This window comes from Panthera leo, chromosome D3, assembly GCF_018350215.1.
Source record: "Panthera leo isolate Ple1 chromosome D3, P.leo_Ple1_pat1.1, whole genome shotgun sequence".
In the NCBI taxonomy this organism is placed as follows: domain Eukaryota; kingdom Metazoa; phylum Chordata; class Mammalia; order Carnivora; family Felidae; genus Panthera; species Panthera leo.
In genome coordinates, this window is record NC_056690.1 from 67,068,534 (window position 1) to 67,089,113 (window position 20,580).

Genomic DNA, 20,580 nt, shown 5'->3' on the forward strand with positions numbered 1-20,580 from the left:
ACTATGAAATCAAAATCCTATGGGTTCTAAGATCATTTTTTAGAAGGGTGGTTCTCATAAGATTCAGTAATATTTCAAGCCTGAAGAATGCATTTCCTAGAAAGATATATAGATACTTTTGCTATAGAATCTACTAATGTAACAGAGTTGACTCAGAGTGAGAAGAAATTCCTCACTCTGCACACGTTATCCTGGGCCCAAATTTCCAGTGTTGTTGGCGTGATCAGATACAGAGTACGGACACAGGAGGCCGGTATAAGACTTGTGGTTAGCGGCCTCTGCAGCCTATGAAGCAGTGCTCTGTGGGTCTTCCTCTGGCCCTCCCTACCTGCAACAATTCTCTCAAAGTCACTCTCTGCTTCACTTTCCCCATCTGCTTTCCCCATGCCTTTCCCTTCTCCCCCTGTTCTGCCTCTGATATATACGTCCGTCAGTCCACGTTTACTATTGGGTCCCTGGGATCCTCGAGTTTCTTACTGCTGACAGAGAAAACCGGAATGATTGGTTTATAGCAACTTTGGATTGGGGCATCCCCAAAGTCTGTATCTGAGGGCCTTTAAAAACAAGGAAGAATCAAGCTAATGATTCAGGACTGTTGAATCAGCTTCCGCTATTTTCTATGCATAGAACGAGTGCTTCACAGATAATCTCTGAAATTTTAACTTCCAGTCATCAGCACTGCTTCCCCTCACTTTAATCACCCAAATGCTTGTAAGAAATGCTAACTGATTCGGAAAACTAAATAAAATATAATTAAAAATTCAGGTATTAAGTCAAAATATCATAAATTTAAAAACAGCAACTGTAGTCCTCCAAATAAAATTGTGAAATATTTACATAGAAATTCCTTTCCATCAAGTTAAGTAACTGCAAGTTGACTGTCCTGATTTTATGCAACTGGTCATTTTTTAGTTAGTATGACATAACCAACAATCAAATACAAATTAGTTGCTTAAATTCAGGATACATACCTGGGGATCAACTGGAATAAGGGAAAGAAAATCCAAACCTAAAACAAAAATGTTTTGTTAATAGTTGTCTCATAGTTTGGAGACAAGAATTATTTCCCCAAATCATTTTGTATTTATCATGAGTCATACAACATTTGGGGTAAGTGCTTACCATTCTGCCACAGAGAAGTTCAATACCATGATCAGTGAGATTTAGATGCATAAAACCCCAAAATGAACATATTCCCTCACAAAACAACTGGAAAAACCACCACCCAGAGACTTAAAGGGAGCAGTCCAAAAACTGCCAGAGGAGGACTAGTCAAAGTCAACTTTTCCCCTTCATCATTTAATAGAATGAGAAGCAATAAAAATGATGAGAGAATGATCTGGATTCGGACTATTAAAAAAAAAAAAAAAAACCATACTTAGGCTCTTAAAAGATACTTCACATTTATTTTTTTAGAAATACCCCATTGTATTTCTAAATGAGAAATTTAGAAATTTCTCTAAATTGAGATTTAGAGAATTGAGCTTCACATTGAGCTTCAACTAAAGTAGCACTTCTTAAACAGAGATCCGTTTCATGGATTGCTCTCTGTCACTCTGTCCCCACATCAAGAGTAGTACACAGTTCAGTGCTCTGCACAAAGCAAGCACCTGGTTAACTGCTGCTCGCTAACAAGCCAAATGTTAGGGTTTACTGGCTTATAAGCTAATGCAGTTTTCTGAACCAAAGATCTGGGACTCTCCAATTAAGCTTTAGAAACAGGAATGTGGAAAAGGTTGCCCAGTAATACCATTTTAAAGTATTAAAATTATAACAATAAACAGTAAAAATTTTCAGATGTGAAAAGTCTAGCAATAAACTTCAAAGTCAGTTCCCCTAAACCTCCCTAAATTTCAAAACACTAAAAAAAAAAAAAAAAAATCACATACTAGGTATAGGTCAGTGAGACAGGCCAATTTCTGGTTCAATTCTATGAATTTTTATATGCTAGCATTCAATGTCACCTCAAATATAACGATCATACAGAATACAAGTCTGATATTAGACTGTTACTCAAAATAGAAAATATCTGTGGAAATGATATTTAATATATTAAATAACCAATATGAATAATTTATAACTCTTTTAAAGTATATTTATTCCCTTATAATCTCTTAGGATATGATAAAAATGCTTATCAAGTGATACACGCTATAGCACCAATCATTTCAATGAAATCAGTTTCTAAAGCATCTTTAAAAACTGTTAATATGATTTTTCACTCCATATGCCTGTCACTAGCTATATGATACAATGGAATTTGAGCCAAAACTGGACAAAGGGGATCACAACGAACTTTTCCAACGATTTCCCCATTAAACTGATACTCACTAGATGACATCTCAATAAGCCAAGAGTTTCTTCACATTAATATTGTTCAGCAAATCCTGTGCTTCTGAAGAAAGTAACTCAAAATCTGTCTAGCCCTTATAGTACCTTTTGAATTTTATATAGTCAACGTCTCATACTATTGACCAAGTCACAAAGACAGTTTATTGGCATGTCTTTTAATTGACTTAATTTTATTAATTTGGTTTTGCTTCAAATGGTGTAACATTTTTCTTTTTAAAATAGCTTCTGCTTTTTGTAGCTTACTTAATTTTATATGTTCAATCACTTTTAATGTCTGTTCAATCACTCAGTCCATTTGAATAACTTAAACCTTTCTCTTTTTTTTTATAAAGCTAAAGGAAGGAAGTATTAATATCTCTTGCAATATTGTGTATTGGAGCCAAATCACTCAAAAATGCTCATTTTCTACATGTTTAAATATCCCCACTTCATAACCAATTGAGATAAATATACAGGCTTGATAGAGTCTTCAAACGGTTTGTGCAGCTCCAGCACTGGAGGCTGCCCGGCAAGGTGCAAAGATGCTTCACTTTTTCATTAGTTCAATTCTCAGCTCTTCAGATGTACTCTAATTGTCTTTGATGATCATTTCATGTGTGCCAGTCAATATATACCGATGAGAGATTTAAGACACTTGATCTGTATCTTTTGACACTTTATCCAAAGATAACTGAATATGGTGGCTTATAAAATGCCGTAATAAGACACCTAGAAATGTTTCTAAGTTTGGTTAAACTTGACTTTCTCCCTAGCATTACGCAGATGCTCTCTATACAAAATCCAACACTGTAATGAAATACTTTCACTGAAACCATTTTTTCTCAAACACTAACACTGAGGTTTGATGCGGTATTTCAGATGTTATTCCTTCTGACAAAAAAACTTTAAACTATTATCAAAGTCCTGCATTTTACATATTAAGTATACTATTAAAACTCTTACACGAAATAGATGAGGTTTCATGAATACTGATTAAAACATTACTGCCTTGTTTTTGTAAGTTTAGTAAAATGCTGTTTTCTTATTTCACCGTAAGTTTCAATTGCAGTATGTTGTATTGATATGTTTTTACGCCCACCTACATATTTCATGGGTGAAAACGCTCAATTATTTTTAACTAAAAAGCAGATAGTGTTAAAAATTCAGATGGTACATTCTAAATGTTTTATTAACACTGATGAAATTGTAGTTTCTGGATTTTAAATGCTTCTTTAAGTGAAACTGACTCTACATGTCTTATTAATAACACCACATTTTCCTTACTTGAGCCATGAACTTTAACAAAACATTAAGTGTGTAAATGTTTAGCACTTTCCAATTTTAATGTACAACTTTTGAGCACCATTCACACCTGACAATATGGCACTAGCAATAATAAGGCAGTCATATTCTTTCTTGAAATAATCAAGCTGTTTTCCATTCCATAAATACAAATTTTTTGTTTTATTTTGTAATTCATTGTTGCACAGTATCAGATGATGATCCAAGCTGCAGTTCATTATTAATATCATTTCTTCTTTGTTCTCCTGCAGATTCAGAAGATTCATATTTATGATGTTTAAAAGGAATGTTAAGAAATGTATTAAAACTTTGTCATCTCTCCATTCTTGTTCTATTTAATATTTTATTATAAATTATTAAATTTATAAATATGAAAACTCTGCACAGTAGGACTAATTACATAAAAATTATGCACAAAAACTAAAATGAGCACTAACTACAGAAGAGCACATTAACAATAAAACAAAGGAAAAACTAAACTATTTAGATGTAGCAATTACTGCATAATTCATAGATGATGACAAACTGGTAATTCTTCTGAAGTACAACAGACCCTATTCTGTTCAATTTATCAAACGGTAAGAAAGCAGGTCAACGTTCTAATAAGCAGTGTCACCATCCTAGTTCACACTCGCTAAGGATCAGCCCTGCATGTCAGTCTTAGTTCCTTAATACCAGCTTGGAACGTATTTTACAAAATACACAGTTAACATAACTTATTGCTTATTACGCCTGCACTTGTTATAGTCTCCCCTTAGGCCCAAACTTTGAAATAATGTCAACTCTCCAAAATTAAAAATTCATCCAGACTCACGTAATTTGAAAACAAATGATCTGTAGATTGTGGCTGTTCTATTCCTAAATGGCCAGGGTCGCTTTCGTAAACAAAAAGTTTTTTCAGGATTATTTGTGATTTCAAGGTCTTTAGGAAAACGAATCCTTCTGGAATGTTGGTTTGTAACACATATGAAGATGATACACACTCTTCAACCTCCTTTAAAACTAGCCACAGTTAAAGGAAAACTTGGCAGTTACGAACTAAGTGTCTCTGAGTTTCCATCTGTCTTATGGACCATGAAACTGCCCCTGTACCTTAGAATCAAGCTTTGTACACAACAAATATTTTTTAATTGGTGCCCGCTGGACTTAACCAAGTTTTAAAATGCCAATTCCCCAAGTACATACAGAGTAAACATAGACAGTTAAGTAGGTTTTTTGAAATTTTTTGATAGATACTATTATTAGTCTATTCTTCTCCATTAAATTTTACTCAAACAATCTGAATAAATTTCAAGCGGCAAGATTACCCTGGGCCAGGTACCACAACTATCAACTGTTTCAACAACACAAATTTTGCCCAACAAAACATATGCTGTGCTTGAAATAAAGGCCTCATATAGAGGGATATGAAAAATAAATTGTAGGTCAAAAGTAACTTTACAAATCTAGAAAAGAAGATTATTAACAGGAAAAGAGAAGGGTATTCCACTAAAAGGGCCCTTCGGAAAGAAGGAAAGTCATGAATGTAAGAGGCACTGGCTTCAGATTGCTCCAATTTGATTGATCAAAAATGCCTACAAAAACAATGGCTATGGAGGGAAGAAAAGTGGGGGGTCTGTGGGGGAGTTCCAAATTTCATAATATGGCCTTGGTTCTAAGGTTATTCGAGCAGCCTTGACTTTTTCAAAAGATATCCCTAAATATTAAGCAGTGCTCTAAGGAAAGAGCTGGTAGATCCTATTTTTACAGAGCAAAAAAGCCTCACAGGGCAAAGCCACTGATAACGTTAACCCTGTGGTACACCAGTACGTTCTAAAGCTGTGATGGGCTACCGAGAAGATTATGAGAAAACACTCTACCGAACCTGCGAAGCTTCGATGACAAAGACAGTGTCTCCGAGTACAAATTCCTCATGAGGCAGAGCAACCCCTAAAGAAGTTTCCTACCGTCCTACTGGATTTCCTATCATCAGTAATCCACAGATTGCTCTGTAGTTAAAATGACAGGAATCGAATGTGATATATTAAAACAGATACGACTTTTATATGAAGGCTTCAAATTTCCTCAGTATTTCCGTTTAAATTGTAACACTACGTTCGCTCCCCAGATTTAGAGGAAAAACAAATAAAACTTGGTAGCAAAAGAAAACAACTCTTCACATACCTGGCAAATCTGATGACATGCTTGATATTGGCGTGTGGTGGAATGGTACTGAGTAGTCTGCTAATGAAGGCGGAATAGCAGCCGGATCAACCGAAGTCACACTGGGCACCCTTACAGAAGATGGCTGATACATGAGAACCCTGTTTTAAATAGCATGGGAAATTACAAACAATCTGGCTGTTAGTTCACAGGAGAGAAGGGCTGCACCACCGGGCATTCTCAGTCGTCAGCGCACTAGGTTTCAACACAACTACATGGCGGCTACTCACTACACAGTACTCCACTCTACTCTCCTCTTTCATAACAGTCTTCATTTTAACATGAACGTATGCTGGCTCTCAACAGCAGCTGTGACATAAGAGCAAGTTGGCATTAAAACATAGTGTGCGGTGCTGGAGGGATACATAAAACTTTCATCCGCAGAGAGAAATATATTTTACATATGCTTTTATGAATGTATGTGTAACATGGATGTGGATATTACTAACTGAATCTAGAAAGAAACTTAGAGGGGCACCTGGGGGGCTCGGCCGGTTAAGTGACTCTTGATTTCAAGCTCAGGTCACGATCTCACAGGTCACAAGACCATGCACCACATCAGGCTCTGCGCTGACAGTGTGGAGCCTGCTTGGGATTCTCTGTCTCTCCCTCTCTCTCTGCGCCTCCCCTGCTTTCACTCACTCACTCTCTCTTGCTCTCAAAATAAATAAACGTTAAAAAAAAGAAAAAAGAAAAAGTTAGAAATAAACTGAGGCCTCCTAAGATTGGATTTAAATCACGGCACCTTTATAAGTAAAGCTATTTATTATATACAGTTCAACCAGAGTTTCTTCCATTCTAACTTGAACTGTGTTAATTACTAGCAATCTTATCTGAGAATCACCTGAGGCAACATTGCCAATCCTAACGCCAGCCAACCTGCCGATAGGCAGCAATCAGAAATTAGAATAAGATGATTTCTCAAGACTTAATATAAAACATCCAGAAATAAAAATGTTAAGTTACTATGATATCATCTACTCTAAGAGGGTTTATAGACTTTGAAATTAACTAATCATGCTACTAAGAACACAAATTAAATACACTTTAAAAATACATTAACTGATTAATAGATACACACACACACACACACACACACACACACACACACACAAATTACAGCTTTATAATTTCAAGAAGCAGTTTAGTTAATCATATTTTTTCTAATGCTCAGGAATAAAGAGATGATTTTGCATTCTTCTATTGAGCTTTCATTTTCTCTTAGCCCAGGTTAAACAATTAGAGCCTTACAAGACAGTATAAGCAATGTGATGGACCCTATGGCTGATGGTGGCCATCCCTTCTGGCCATCATCCTGGTGAGGCTGCAGTGGTAGCAGCTACTCTCTGAGCTTCCTGATGCCACCCAAGGACGACAAGAAGAAAAACAGGCAGGCAAATCAGACAAGAAAGGCAAAAGACCCACTGAACCAATCTGGGGGCAAGACCAAAAAAGAAATAGTCCAAAGGCAAAGTTTGGGATCTCAGATCACTAACCTGGTCTTGTTTGACAAGGCCACACATGACAAACTCTGCAAGGAAGTTCCCATCTCTAACCCCAGCGGCTGTCTCTAAGAAATTGAAGATTTGCAATTCCCTGGCCAGGGCAGCCCCCTTCAGGAGCTCCTTAGTAAAGGACTCATTAAACTGTTTTCAAAACATAGAGTTCAAATGATTTACACCAGAAACACCAAGGGTGGAGATGCCTTGCTGCTAGTAAAGAGGTATAAATAGGTTCTACCAACTGTACATTTTGAAAAATACAACTTTATTATTAACTTAAAAAAAAAAAAAAAAGGAGAGGGGACAGAGACATAGGGACATTAATGCTGGCATCCCAAAGCACTGCCAATGAACTACTTACTATAAGCTTCATGAGAGAGGCACAGAATTATGTAGCTGGGAGGGACCATTACAAAAACGAAGCCAACAGAAACTTAGGACCATGGTCACAAAGCTAGACCAAGAGGACCGTGAGGACCTCTAGGCGTCCTTTCCTTTGGCTGGAACTCTTCTTGTCACTGCTCAGATTATTAAATACGAACGGTAAGAATTGATGACATGGTTTCATGACAGTTTTCATACCCTAAACAACTGACAAAATATCTCATGACCTCAATTTAAACCTCAAACCATTTAAATAATCACAACCTATTTAGGCACTGGAGTCATTCTAAAACCAGTTTGCATGATGACACGAGGATCTTGTCCAGCTCTTACTCTACACTATCTGTCAAAAATATGGATGTCACTGGAAATGTGGAAAAGGAAGGCATCTTCAGAGTACATATATGGCTATGTTGACAACTGTGTTATTCTCAGAATAATGAATAAATAACACAGGTCAGAGTTCCGAAGTCTTAAAAGTGGATCCACTGGGAACAATACACTTGAGACAATTAACAGAAGCCTGCCATTTCAAACACATTTTCCAGAGGTAGATGAAGATGGAAGTCATCATCCAAACAGCAACCTGCCTAACTTAGAATCAGAAGGCTTCCTGGTCTCCACTGTTACCGAGAGACCTAAAATCACAAGCAGGAGGTGAACAATATTAGAAAAGGCAGATTCTCTGGAGGGGGAAAGAACAAACTGGGGATGAGATCAAATAAGTTATGTTGTATTAAAACACATCTTTTCCTAGAAGTTTGAAAACAGTGGTCCTCTACAGGGATGAAAAGTACAACAAGTAATCACCAAAAGCGTTTTCAAATTACACATGATCCTACCATCAACATGGGAATACGTATCTGAAACAGGGGGCAGAGGGGGTAAAAAGGAAAGAGACTGGCGTGCTCATGCTGAGGAGGGGATTAAAAGAGTGGCTCTGATTATTCTATCTCATAGTATTAATATCTTAATCGTATTTTTTAAATGTAAGAGATAAGCTTTTGAAGACAGACACCCACACCCCCCCCCCACACACACACATGCATGTCTGTGCCTACCTTCCTCCTGCTCCCCCTTCTCTTTCTTTCATATCTCATACTGAAAGTGTCTTTTGTCTTGACCCTGAACTGAACCCTGAACTTGAATCAGATTTATAGGCGACAATAACAAAACTCCTTTCCTCCAAGCCCCATTACTTACACCTGTACAGTCAAGTCAGTGTCCCAACTCACTATCATCACAGTAACATCTAATTATTGCATAGGTTCTGACCTCATAACATGCAACTTTAAATGATTAAGTAACTACTCCTTGTTTCTCCAATACAAAACGCTGACTGTCACAATATGTGAAAATGTCAAAATCCAATGAAGGTACAAATTATTAGATCAACATCTAAAACCTCAGCAAACATCTGAAAAACTAATGTAGATTAATTTCTATTAGCTGAACTTTGTAACCATTAACACAAATTCAATTTTTATAGAATGGGTAAATTAGCCATTTGTTACCATTATCAAATTATGTACTGGTAGCAGATTATGGTTTTAATCAGAATATTCACAAAGACAACATTCAGAAAGGTAAAGGATTCTAATGTCTACGCAAAAAATAGATGCATTTATAAAAATGGAATAACAGAGACCATGGAGAAATGTAAATGGCTATATCTGACGGAACTGTGGGTATAAAAATGTGATGCTATAAAGTAATAAGAAAAATTTAAAGTTTGTAACATGTTACTGCCTCCTCATGGAATTGGCAAATACATACACAGGCATATGTATACATTAGGTACATATGCCTAATGTATACATATGCCTGTGTATGTATCTGCTTGAAATTTTTGTAGCTTTACCTATAACATCACAGCACAAAGATAAACTGCTGGAACATTGCTAGACACCAAATAGTATTCTACAATGTGCACTGGATCATGGAATTCATCATAGTTGGCCCACATTTAGATGTCCGAAAATGAGTTAACAGTTCAATACCTTGAATATTTATCCGTAAACCTGAAATTCCCTGTATGTTCCCAATTTATCATACAAGCATAAAAAAGACTCAATTTTGCTATCAATTGCTAATGAGTCTTAATCCACAGAAATACATATTTATCTCTATTCTTGTCCATTTCTGTCTTTAGAATACCTTATTAATGACAAAGCAATCATTCATTGGCTCAGAGAATGTGGTAGGGATACGATATTTAAAATTATCTTTCCATGTACAAAAATATCAGAGGTTTCTCTAAGTCTTAGGTTAAGGTGTCGGTCTCTTCTGATTGGTACTGTATGATGCATTTAAGGACTACAATAGGTACATAAGGAAAGAGGCTAAAAGGATTCCCGTCAAAATGTTAACACAGGTTATGTCTAGGTGGAATGCATTCTACTTCTTGATGCACTGTGAAATTGTTCTTAAGAGTAATTTTTACTAAAACAGTACCTCCTAAAAAATAACTGCTCAGACCTCTGGGATTTAACTGAAGGCAAGTTTTTCCTGCTTTCTTATTCTCTATTCTTTCTCATTTGCTTACTATCACTGGCCAAGAAGTCATATGATAAACTTCTACAGCAATGGAAAACCATGAAAATGTTGGATGCTGAGCCACAAGACAGAATATGGAAAGGAAGACCAGGAACAAAACCAGAAAAGCATTAAGACTTGGAAAGGATTACAGAGGTGACCTAATCACAGCATAAGTCTGGATCCATGATACCCGCTGGGACAGGTGGCATCCACTCTACCTCGACACAGAAGATGTGATTTTAGTATAAAACATCAACTTTCCTAGTGTTCAGCTCCTATGGAAAGTCTTTCCATGTTATCTTTTCCTCCAATGGACTTAGATCTCCCAAATATTGTAACAAAGAATAAACTTAATCCTCTTCATCAACGATTCCCTTTTAAGAATTACAAGATATTCGCACATTCACATATTCTCTTGTCCTGGTTTAACAACTTCGGTCCGAAGACCCATCCATCCATCATGTTACAATCTGCACAATTTACCAGCCTGTTCTCATCTCCTGATGATCAACACGGACTAAGATGGTATTAAGTGAAAATAACTTAGACATAAACAGAATAAAACTAGCATGGGTATATATCCTGGACACTATGCTTCTTTCATTAACGTAGCCTAAGAATAAATCAGCTCCAGAGTGGTAAACCTTTCAAACCATTGTGAATTCTAACATTTCAAAGAGTTCCTATCAGGAATGGCTACTGATGAACTAAATACCTTTCCAGAATCCACTAAGATGACTTCACAGTCATCCTTATGACAAGATTCATTTTATCAATGTATTTCCTAATAATAAAGCATTCCTGAAGGTACCCTACTTTGTCCTAAGGATGGATATTGTTTGAATATACAATTAAATGATTTCCTAAGATTGAACTGAGAACTCTCATGGAGTTTTCTAATATGAGCCAGCTTCATTCTGTACGGTATTTAATGTACAAATCTCATTTGGGTACTAGGAATTATGTTGATTTCATGGAACGAGCTGGGTAGCTGCAACTCACAGACTTTTTAAAGCAAAATGCAGAGAAGTCCATTTATATAAAATGTCTAGAACAGGCAAATTCATACAGATGGAAAGAAGATCAACAATTGCCTAGTTTAGGGGTATGAATGGGGATTAACTGCAAATGAACAAGAGAGAAGTTAACTAGGTGTTGGAAATATTCTACAACGGAATTATGATGATGACTGGACAACTGAATTTATTAGAATCAATGAACTGGGCAACTTAATAGTTAAGATGGGACATTTTTATGGTATATAAGTAACGACCCAATAAAGCCATTAGAAAAAGTAAGAGCACTGAGAGGCCCAAAGGACAAGACTGGCACACCCAAGTCTGAAACAATATGTTCAAGGAACGTCAAGGGAACCCTCTGCTACTTTCTTGCAGGTTCCAAAATTTTTTAGAAGCACCTATTGCTAAGTATTCAGACCTGTCACTATACAGGACAGTAACAGCTTCTACCAGATGAATCATAAAAACTACATGCTAGAATGCATTTACTTGCCCATAGTTTGCCCTGGAGAGGATGAAAAGGGAAGGCAATCAATTTAACTCTTTCCTTATCTTACTGAAACCTGAAAATAATTTTATGAGGTAGGCATCATTTAACCCCATTTTACAGAACACAAAAAAGAGGCTCAAACAAGTATTTCATCCAAGATCACAGGACGAGTACGCAATGGTGTCAAAATTGGAATCCACACTTGTTAGATTCCCAATTCCACACTCCATTTTACACCAGGCTTCCTCATGTTGTTCTGTGACGCCAAATATACTCCTTACAAATTGGTTCAAGAAAATGACAAAAAGGATCAAATATGAAATAAATACTTAGACATGAGAAGACCTGAACTCTCACTTCCCAAAGATGTAAATAATTTCATCAAAATTTTCTTTCCTTTAAACAATGTGCTCTCTTGAAAAGATTTCAACTGAACAAAGGCAAATTAAAAGAGCCTTCTACGGTTATGCAACTCTCAAAGAGACATTTACAAACCTATACCAAGAACAGTTAGTTCCAAGTGTAATAAACAATAGTGAACTATAAATTAACAAACCCTTTGGTTGGGCTGCTTTGTGTTTCTGACATAAAGATGCATTTCCTTTTGGCAGGAGGGTCTTCCTCTTCATCAGAAGAGCTTTCTATAGTCAAGTCAATAACATCCACTTTCTTCTTGCTTGTCTCATTGGCTACAGTCACTGAACAAGGCTTACTGAGGACACTTGAACCTGATGTAGGGAAGAGAAGGAAAAGAAAAAAAAAAAAATCAAAGGTGCAATACACATCCAGGAGAATATACAGCCAGTAAAAAGCCACATACTCTGCTCTATGGATGGAGACTAACTCCTTAACTCTGGACATCTATCTATAAAATGACTGCTCACCTGGGAGAAAAGGTGAGCTCTATGCCCTGCCAGTCAAAACCTCCTTTGGACAGCATGCTCTTAGCTATCTCCCCAGTACTGCCAAAAAATCTGTTCAGATCCTGCTGCTCAAGCTGTCTCCCCAGGTAAGCAATCATTTTACAGACAGCCTGGGGTTAGGGGTCCAATCTCCAGTCACAGACAAAAGTATGTGGCTTCACTAGCTGTGTATTCTCATAGACGTGTGGCAGTGTTGAGTCAGAATCAGGCACTTCCATTACAGCAAAGCAGTACCCATATCAAAGCATGTATAGGCCCCTCTCTGTAAGCCAAAACTGGATAAAAATGTTCACCTCGATGAACTGAAAAAACTCCAAACCTCTCATTTAAGTTATTCAGATATTTGAAGCTCTTCTTATCAACCATCTACTGATCACTTAGGTTCTCCTTTCTGCCCACATATACCTACCATATGTTAACTCACCATTTCACAGAAATTACATTATGCCCTATAATCTGTTTAACAGAAAACTAAGGCTGGCTGATAGTGGAAAAGCAGCAGCTACTACTCAACTAAATCACTATTCTTCTCAAAGATGAGGGAAACCTTGATCATTCTACCTACAGGTTCGGTAACAATCAAGGAGAATGATTTTTTTTTTTTTTTAAATAGGCTCCATGCCCAATGGGGGCTTAAACTCATGACTCTAAGATCAAGAGTCCCATGTTTTACCAACTGAGCTACCCAGGTGCCCCAAAAGAATGACTAATAGTGACATAAAATAGTGACTTTTACTTTTTACTCTGAATACTCACTATTCATTATATTGTTAGAATGTCAAATATAATCAACACAAAACTCAAATGCAGTGAGTGGACATGGTCAGATAAGAAGAAACATACAGTTCACCTATGGGTTCAATTATTATAACTGTCCCTTAGTTTCCCCACTCAGTGTGGGCAGGTATAGGGAGTTGAAGGTTAAGCATACATCCTAGGTAAAGGCAACGGTCAAATTTCTTCCCACAAAGAAATGGAAACAGTCTGTTCACTTCGTTAGCAACTAACCTGTGAGCACCTGCGTGTACCCTCCATTGATGGATTATGTGGCCTAAGGACACCTAAACTTGGGGTTTCCCCCAAAAGTTTCAAAAAAAATTCTGAAAGCTATCCATAAAAATGTCATTTATAACTTTTCACTCTGTAACAAACACATTATATTAAAATGACTTGGGGTGATTATTTCATTTACTTTACATATGACAAATATACTACGAAAAAGCTAATTATAAGGTGACATACACTTTACCCAATTTCTTAAGGTAAGAGAAAAAACCGCTTGAGGGAAATTATGTATGTAACAGACGATCAAAAGATACAGTTCACAAACAAAGCTCCAAATGCAGGTCTAGTGGCCAAAGTTAACGATAAAGACAACGGTGCAGGGGTCTCATTGCTTTGCTCTCCGTGGCTATCCTGCACATACTTTCTATCTTTGTACACGGCTGGCTGGACACTTTCATAGCTTCTTTCTTCGGTCTCATTGGACACCAAGTGCCATCTTCTTGGAATTTGATCTCATCCACATCAGAACAGTCATTGAGAATTTCCATGAAAAGCCTATAAACCAATTAAGAAGTGCATAAATGTAATCCATGGCTTTGTTCAAAGGTGAGCTAAGTAACACATACTGCCTTGGACACAAAAGTGATGCTATCTGACCTTTTTGTTTGTTTTGGTGTTTCAATACTTCACACTTTCCAACAGGTGTTACACACCCCCCCCCCTTCCCCTCCTAGGTTTTAGATCTTTAAGGGGTTTACTGAATATCATCTAAGAAACCAGTTGACTAAATAGACACCTGGAGCCTCCTAGCCAGGACTGGTAGTAAAGAGCAACCTCCAGCATAACATACAAAACAGACATGAGCAAATATAAAGGTTATTATACAAAAAATAATTTATAAGCTTATTATCAAGAAAAAATGTCATAGGGGTGGGGAAAGGAGCATTAGGGCCATTAAAAAGTCTCAATAAATTTAAAAGAACTCAGCATACAAATTATGTTCTATGACCATAATGAAATCTGAATCTTCAGAAAAATATGTGGAAAACGCCCAAATATTTGGAAACTAAACAAAACCACCAATGAGACAAAGAAAACATAAAAACATAAATTAGAAGGTATTTTGAACTGAATATGAAAATTAATAAAATTTGTGGAATATAGCTAAAGCAGTACTTGAAGGAAAAGTTATAGCATTAATCTTCTTATATTAGGAAAGGACTCAAATCAAACCTCAGCTTCTACCTAAAGGAAACTAGAGAGCAAATTAAAATGAAAGTACACACAAAAAGGGAAACAACAAAGAACAGAAACAAATAAAATAGAAAAAGAGGAAAATCAATCAAAACAAAAGGCTAACAACCTTCAGTAAAACTGACAACCTTCTGGTCAGACTGAAGCTCACTCAGAAAGAAACAGATCACCTGAGGAACCCTACGTATATTAAAGAAACTGCATTTGTAGTGAAAAACTTTACCACAAAGAAAACCCCAGTCCCAACCATCTTCACTGGGGGATTCTACCAAATATTTGAGGAGACAAAATACCACCACTTCCCAACTCATTTGTGTGGGGCCAGGATTACTGTAGTATTAAAACCAGACAAAGGCATTACAAGAAAGCAACAGACGAATATCCCTCGTGAAATTTAGCAAAACAAAGCCAATGATAAAAAGGATAACATGATGCTAGACTACAAGTTACATGAGACTGTACTGCACGTTTCCACAGCTAACACTTATGCTGGGATACACTTACCCATCTAAAATTAGACTTTCATAGGCAGCCTTTTTGTCGCACACAGGACAAATCCAGGTGGGCTTCTTCTCATTCATTTGCAGATAAAGGGCAGCATCAAAACACTGTAGATGTGTACAAGTCACTGCACGGCATGGGATCGTCAGCCTCATTTTCCCTAACTACAGAAAGGGAAGACAACAGGGGAAACCTTTCAGAAAGGGTAGCAAAGCCTCAAAGGCAAGAGTCGGTCATAAAAGTCTGAAAAGATCTCACAAGAAGATCAAAATGAAAAAGATTTTCAAACCAGAATTTCTTTCTAATCAAGATCACTACATATATTATTTGTGTTCACTCACTGCCCTATGACTTTTAAAAGACTATTTCAGGGGCACCTGGGTGGCTCAGTGGGTTAAGCAAACATCCGACTCTTGATTTCAGCTCAGGTCATGATCTCACAGTTTGTCAGTTCAAGTACCACATTGGGCTCTTCACTGACAGTGTGGAGCCTGCTGGGGATTCTCTCTCTACCTTGCTCTCTGCCCCTCCCCTGCTTGCACTCTCTCCCTCTCTCTCAAAATAAATAAACATTAAAAAAAAATAAATAAAAGCCCATTTCACTTTTTGAAAATAATTAACACGTAAATTCAGAGGCAGAGAAAAATACATATACAACAAAAACCTGTCTCTTTCTCACCTGTTACCCTGTTTAGAGGGAACCACTATTACTCACCTCTTATATGCTCTTTCATAGATATTCTATGTATAACCCAGTGTGTATTTTAAAAATACATTTTCCCATAAATGGTGGCAAGCAATACACACAATTCTGTGCCATCTGTCACATAATACAACTTAATAATTATTTCACGTATATTCAGTACATAAAAAGCTACCATGGTATGAAGACATAATTGATGTGAAGTACGTGCTATGAATGATCATCATTTACTTAACCAGTACCATCCCCTGGTGATGGACATTTAAATTGTTCCTAATATTTTATCACTACAAATGATGCTGTAATAAATAACTATAGGCTAAATTCCCAGAAGTGATATTTTTGGGTCAAAGGGAAAGTGCATTTGTGATTTCTGTCATACTAACAAACTGTATTGATTTATGCATATACATGCATTAATGAGCTTGGTTCCCCTCAACTTTGTCAACACAGTCCTATTAATTCACTTTGATCTCTACCAATCTGATAAGTGAAAACCACCCCATTATAATTGTGAACTACATTTCTCTTATTATAAGTGAAGCGGAGCTTATTTTTACTTTTTATTTTTAGAGAGTGAGAGAGTGAGTATGCGAGTGGGGCAGGAGGAGAGAGAGAGAATCTTAAGCAGGCTCCATGCTCAGTGCAGAGCCCGATACAGAGCTCGAGCCCATGACCCTGGGATCATGACCTGAGCTGAAATCTACTCACCCAGCCAGGTGCCCTGTTCTTTTTTACTTCTAAGAGTTATCTGTGTTTCCAAGAGCAGTCTATACATAACTTTTTCTCCTTCCTGGTTGGCTATTAGTCTTTGGTTATTTATCTACAGAAGCTTTACGTTAAGTCAGCTTCGTGTATGTGATATGAATTGCAAATGTGTTTTTTATTTACAAAAATGTTTTACTTGTGTATAATCACATGTGCTGATATTCCAATATACTTTTATATAATTCAGTGCTCTGTTCAATTCTTATTCCAATTGGGAGAGGTACACCAACATCAAGACACACACCCAGATTAGACAGAGTCTTTCAACAACCTTCCCAATACATTTCCTTTACAGAGAACCTATCAGTTTATGACCAGCTCTCTGTTATTCTGACAGAAAATGTGTTTCTCCCACTATGGACTCTAAACTCCACAAGGACAAGGTCCACGTCACTGTTCACCACTATAATCCAAGTGTCACAGCACAGTACCTGGCACACAGCATATGCGCAGTATTTGTTGAGCAGATGGTAGAACAAATGGAAAAAGACGGGGAAAGTGGCAAAGGGAACAAAGGGGAGAAAAGGGAGGAAGGAAGGACTTCTTTATATGCCCTCTAAAGTCCAGAAGAATTCACAGCAAAATTACATCGTTAACTTTGCCTGAAGGGTAGGATTTTTAGAATGTTCCTGTTTGGTTTTTTTCCCTTTTGGTTTACCTCTTATTTCTTTCTCCTAAAATGAACATTTGGTTATTTTGTAATTCAAAAGAAAATAATGTAGCCAGGCCATCATCACAGCCATAACTAATGTTTGTACAGTTCTACTTACACGCGAAGTGCAACGATGAGTGTATTTATTAATCCTAGTGAGCTTTTAAACCTAACAAGTGTGCTACATGATCCATCTATATTATCATCCGCCCCTGAGAACACTGAGGCACAAAGAGGGTAGATAATGACGACCACTGCAAAGTCAGAAAGTGGCAGGGCCAATATGTGAACCAAGCAGCCCTGGCTCCAGAGTCTATACTCCTGATCACTGTGCTGACTCCATCTGAGGTCTAACTAGAATTCTAAACGGGATCTTAGAAGTTACCGTGATTCGTGCAAGTATGTAGCACAAACAACTCATTATTTAAGGCAGAAAAAAAGTGAGAATAGAACTAAAATAGGCAATTTCTCTTCTTATGATACTCGCTATGTTTTCCCTTCCTTTAAATAACAAATTATCCCTTAAGTGATGTAGAATCTTACTGTGTGCTAAGGAGTTTTACATAAACTTCACATAATTTTCATAACAACCCTATGACTCCAGAAAGAGTAGTACCTATATTAATGCTTTTGAAATGAAGATGCTGAGGCTACATGAGACTACAAACACCACACTCACTGAGACACAGTGGCTGGAGCTAGAACACAAACCCAAATGTTTTTCACTTCCATGAGAACCCTCCTAGTTTTTACATCATACATGGTCCCGGTTCTCAGTTTTTAATTATCTATCCTTCCCAATTTTGCTAACAGTTTTTGTTCTGTTAGGAATGGATTTAGCACCTAATGAGATGATCACAGGGGTTCCCTCCCACCTTTCAATTATTAATATAAATAATTTTAATAGATTTTCTAAAATCAAACCACTGCATTCCTAAGAGGCATCCCTTTGTTATCACATATTATTCTTTTAAAATACTGGATTCTTCTTAAAGTACTGGATTCTAATGGCTAGTGTTTTCTTTAGGAATTTTTCATCATTGCTTTTTTTTTTTTTTTTTTTTTACATACAATCAAGTGCCTAGAAATAACCGAAATAATAACTTTTTTTAAAAAGGTTGAACAAGTAATTTACACCATACCCAATCAACAAAATACCTACAGTGACTAAAATAAGATACATCTACACATTAATTTTTAAGATATACTGTTAATTTTAAAAAAGTAAAGCACAGAACCGTGCATGCAGCATGATTTTTTCCAATAAACATGCACGATTATGAACAATAAAGTTAAATCTAGAAAGATGTATTTCATACCATTAGTAATAATGTTACTTCTGAGTAACAGACTTAAGCAATTAAAAATTTTTTATCTGAATACTTTTACAATAAAGTAGGTATTAATTGTCAACTTTCATAATTTATTCCTTTAAAATAATGCTCTAACTTGGCCTACTATGTTTTTTTTTGGCTACTAGTTCTTGAACTTTTGGCCTCAGAATCCTTTTACTCTCTTAAAAATCGAGAATCTCAAATAATTTTTATGTATATATTAATCAATATTTACTATAGAAATTAAAGCAGACATTTTTAAAACAAGAATACACAAGTACACACTACACCACCATCAGCTGACCCTTGTTAACCACCACTGTCTACTCAGGACAGAATGAGAGCAGAAAAAGGACAAACTGTGTCCTGGTATTATTATAAAAATAGCTTTGACTTCGTGAACTTCTTCGAAAAGTTTCAGGAGACCCCAAGTATCTCTGGGTCACACTTTGAGAATTTGCTTTTTATCTTCTTCGGTGCCATTTTCATTTCTCCTATCACTGCCTCAGAATTTCCACAACATACAGAACTGAAAACATTCACTGCTGTGGAAGTTAATGATCCTAAATTTAATCCTACTCTACCGTCTCTCAAGAGTTAATGAGCATTTCCCAAGTTAAAAAGGCATTTCTTACCATCTGGCCAAATGTGATCAATTTCCTAATACTGATCATGGTGTGTTAGTAAAAGAAATTTTGAATGTGTTAAATTCTATTTAGTCAGATGTCTGATGGATAACGGGCACCTGGGAGGTTCAGTCGGTTGACCACCTGACTCTTGATTTCGGCTCAGATCATGATCCCAAAGTCATGGGATTGAGCCCCGCATGGGGCTCCACACTAAGTGTGGAGCCTGCTTAAGATTCTCTTTCCCTCTCTTTCCCTCTCTCCCCATCTGCCCCTCTCCCCACTAGCACATGTCTCTAATAAAAAAATAACAAAATAAAATATTCTATTTAGTCAGATGATGGTGCTGTTTTATGAATGAAATGGTTCCCAACCAATTCAACACTTTTTTTGATTTGTAAAATTTTTAAGTTTTAAATGCCAGTTAACAGTGCAATATTAGTTTCAGGTATACAATGCAGTGACTCAACAGTTTCATACAATACCCAGTGCTCACCGTATCAAATACACTCCTTAATACCCATCATCTATTTCTCCCATCCTCCACCCACCTCCTTTCTGTTAACCATCAGTTTGTTCTCTGTAATGAAGAGTCTGTTTCTTGGGGCACCTGGGTGGCTCAGTCGGTTGAGTGTCCGACTTCAACTCAAGTCATGATCTCACGGTAAGTTCGAGCCCCACACTTGGCTCACTGCTCTCAGTGCAGACCCTGCTTCGGATCCTCTGTCCCCTCTCTCTCTGCCCCTCTTCTGTTTGTGCTCTCTTTCTCAAAAATAAATAAAAATAAATAAAACCTTTTTTTTTTTTTTTTTTTTTTTTTAAGTCTGTTTCTCAACAGATGCTAGCGAGGATGTGGAGAATGAGGAACCCTCTTACACTGGTGTGAATGCAAACTGGTGCAACCACTCTGGAAAATGGTATGGAGGTTCCTCAAAAAGTTCAAAACAGAATCACCTTATGATCCAGCAACTACACTCCTGGGTATTTACCCAAAGTATACAAAAATACAGATTCAAAGGGGTACATGCACCCTGATGCTTACAGCA

General features: G+C 36.9%; 1 protein-coding gene and 1 pseudogene across 12 annotated transcripts in view; one reads left to right on the forward strand and one right to left on the reverse strand.

Moving 5' to 3' along the window:
- PIAS2 (protein inhibitor of activated STAT 2) overlaps positions 1 to 20,580 on the reverse strand; it is a 105,054-nt gene that overhangs the window by 11,812 nt on the left and 72,662 nt on the right. For 9 of the 12 annotated variants that reach the window (XM_042911230.1, XM_042911227.1, XM_042911223.1 and 6 more), the window contains exons 9-13: positions 15,455 to 15,615; positions 14,118 to 14,251; positions 12,325 to 12,496; positions 5,797 to 5,936; positions 972 to 1,009 (exon numbers count right to left, since the gene is read on the reverse strand). In XM_042911230.1, the coding sequence (XP_042767164.1) occupies positions 972 to 1,009; positions 5,797 to 5,936; positions 12,325 to 12,496; positions 14,118 to 14,251; positions 15,455 to 15,615 (645 nt within the window). Of the gene's footprint in view, positions 1 to 971; positions 1,010 to 3,651; positions 3,879 to 5,796; positions 5,937 to 12,324; positions 12,497 to 14,117; positions 14,252 to 15,454; positions 15,616 to 20,580 lie in introns of those variants that run through there. The other 3 variants (XM_042911233.1, XM_042911234.1, XM_042911232.1) reach the window with 2 other exon arrangements.
- On the forward strand, positions 7,194 to 7,568 carry LOC122203973 (annotated as a pseudogene).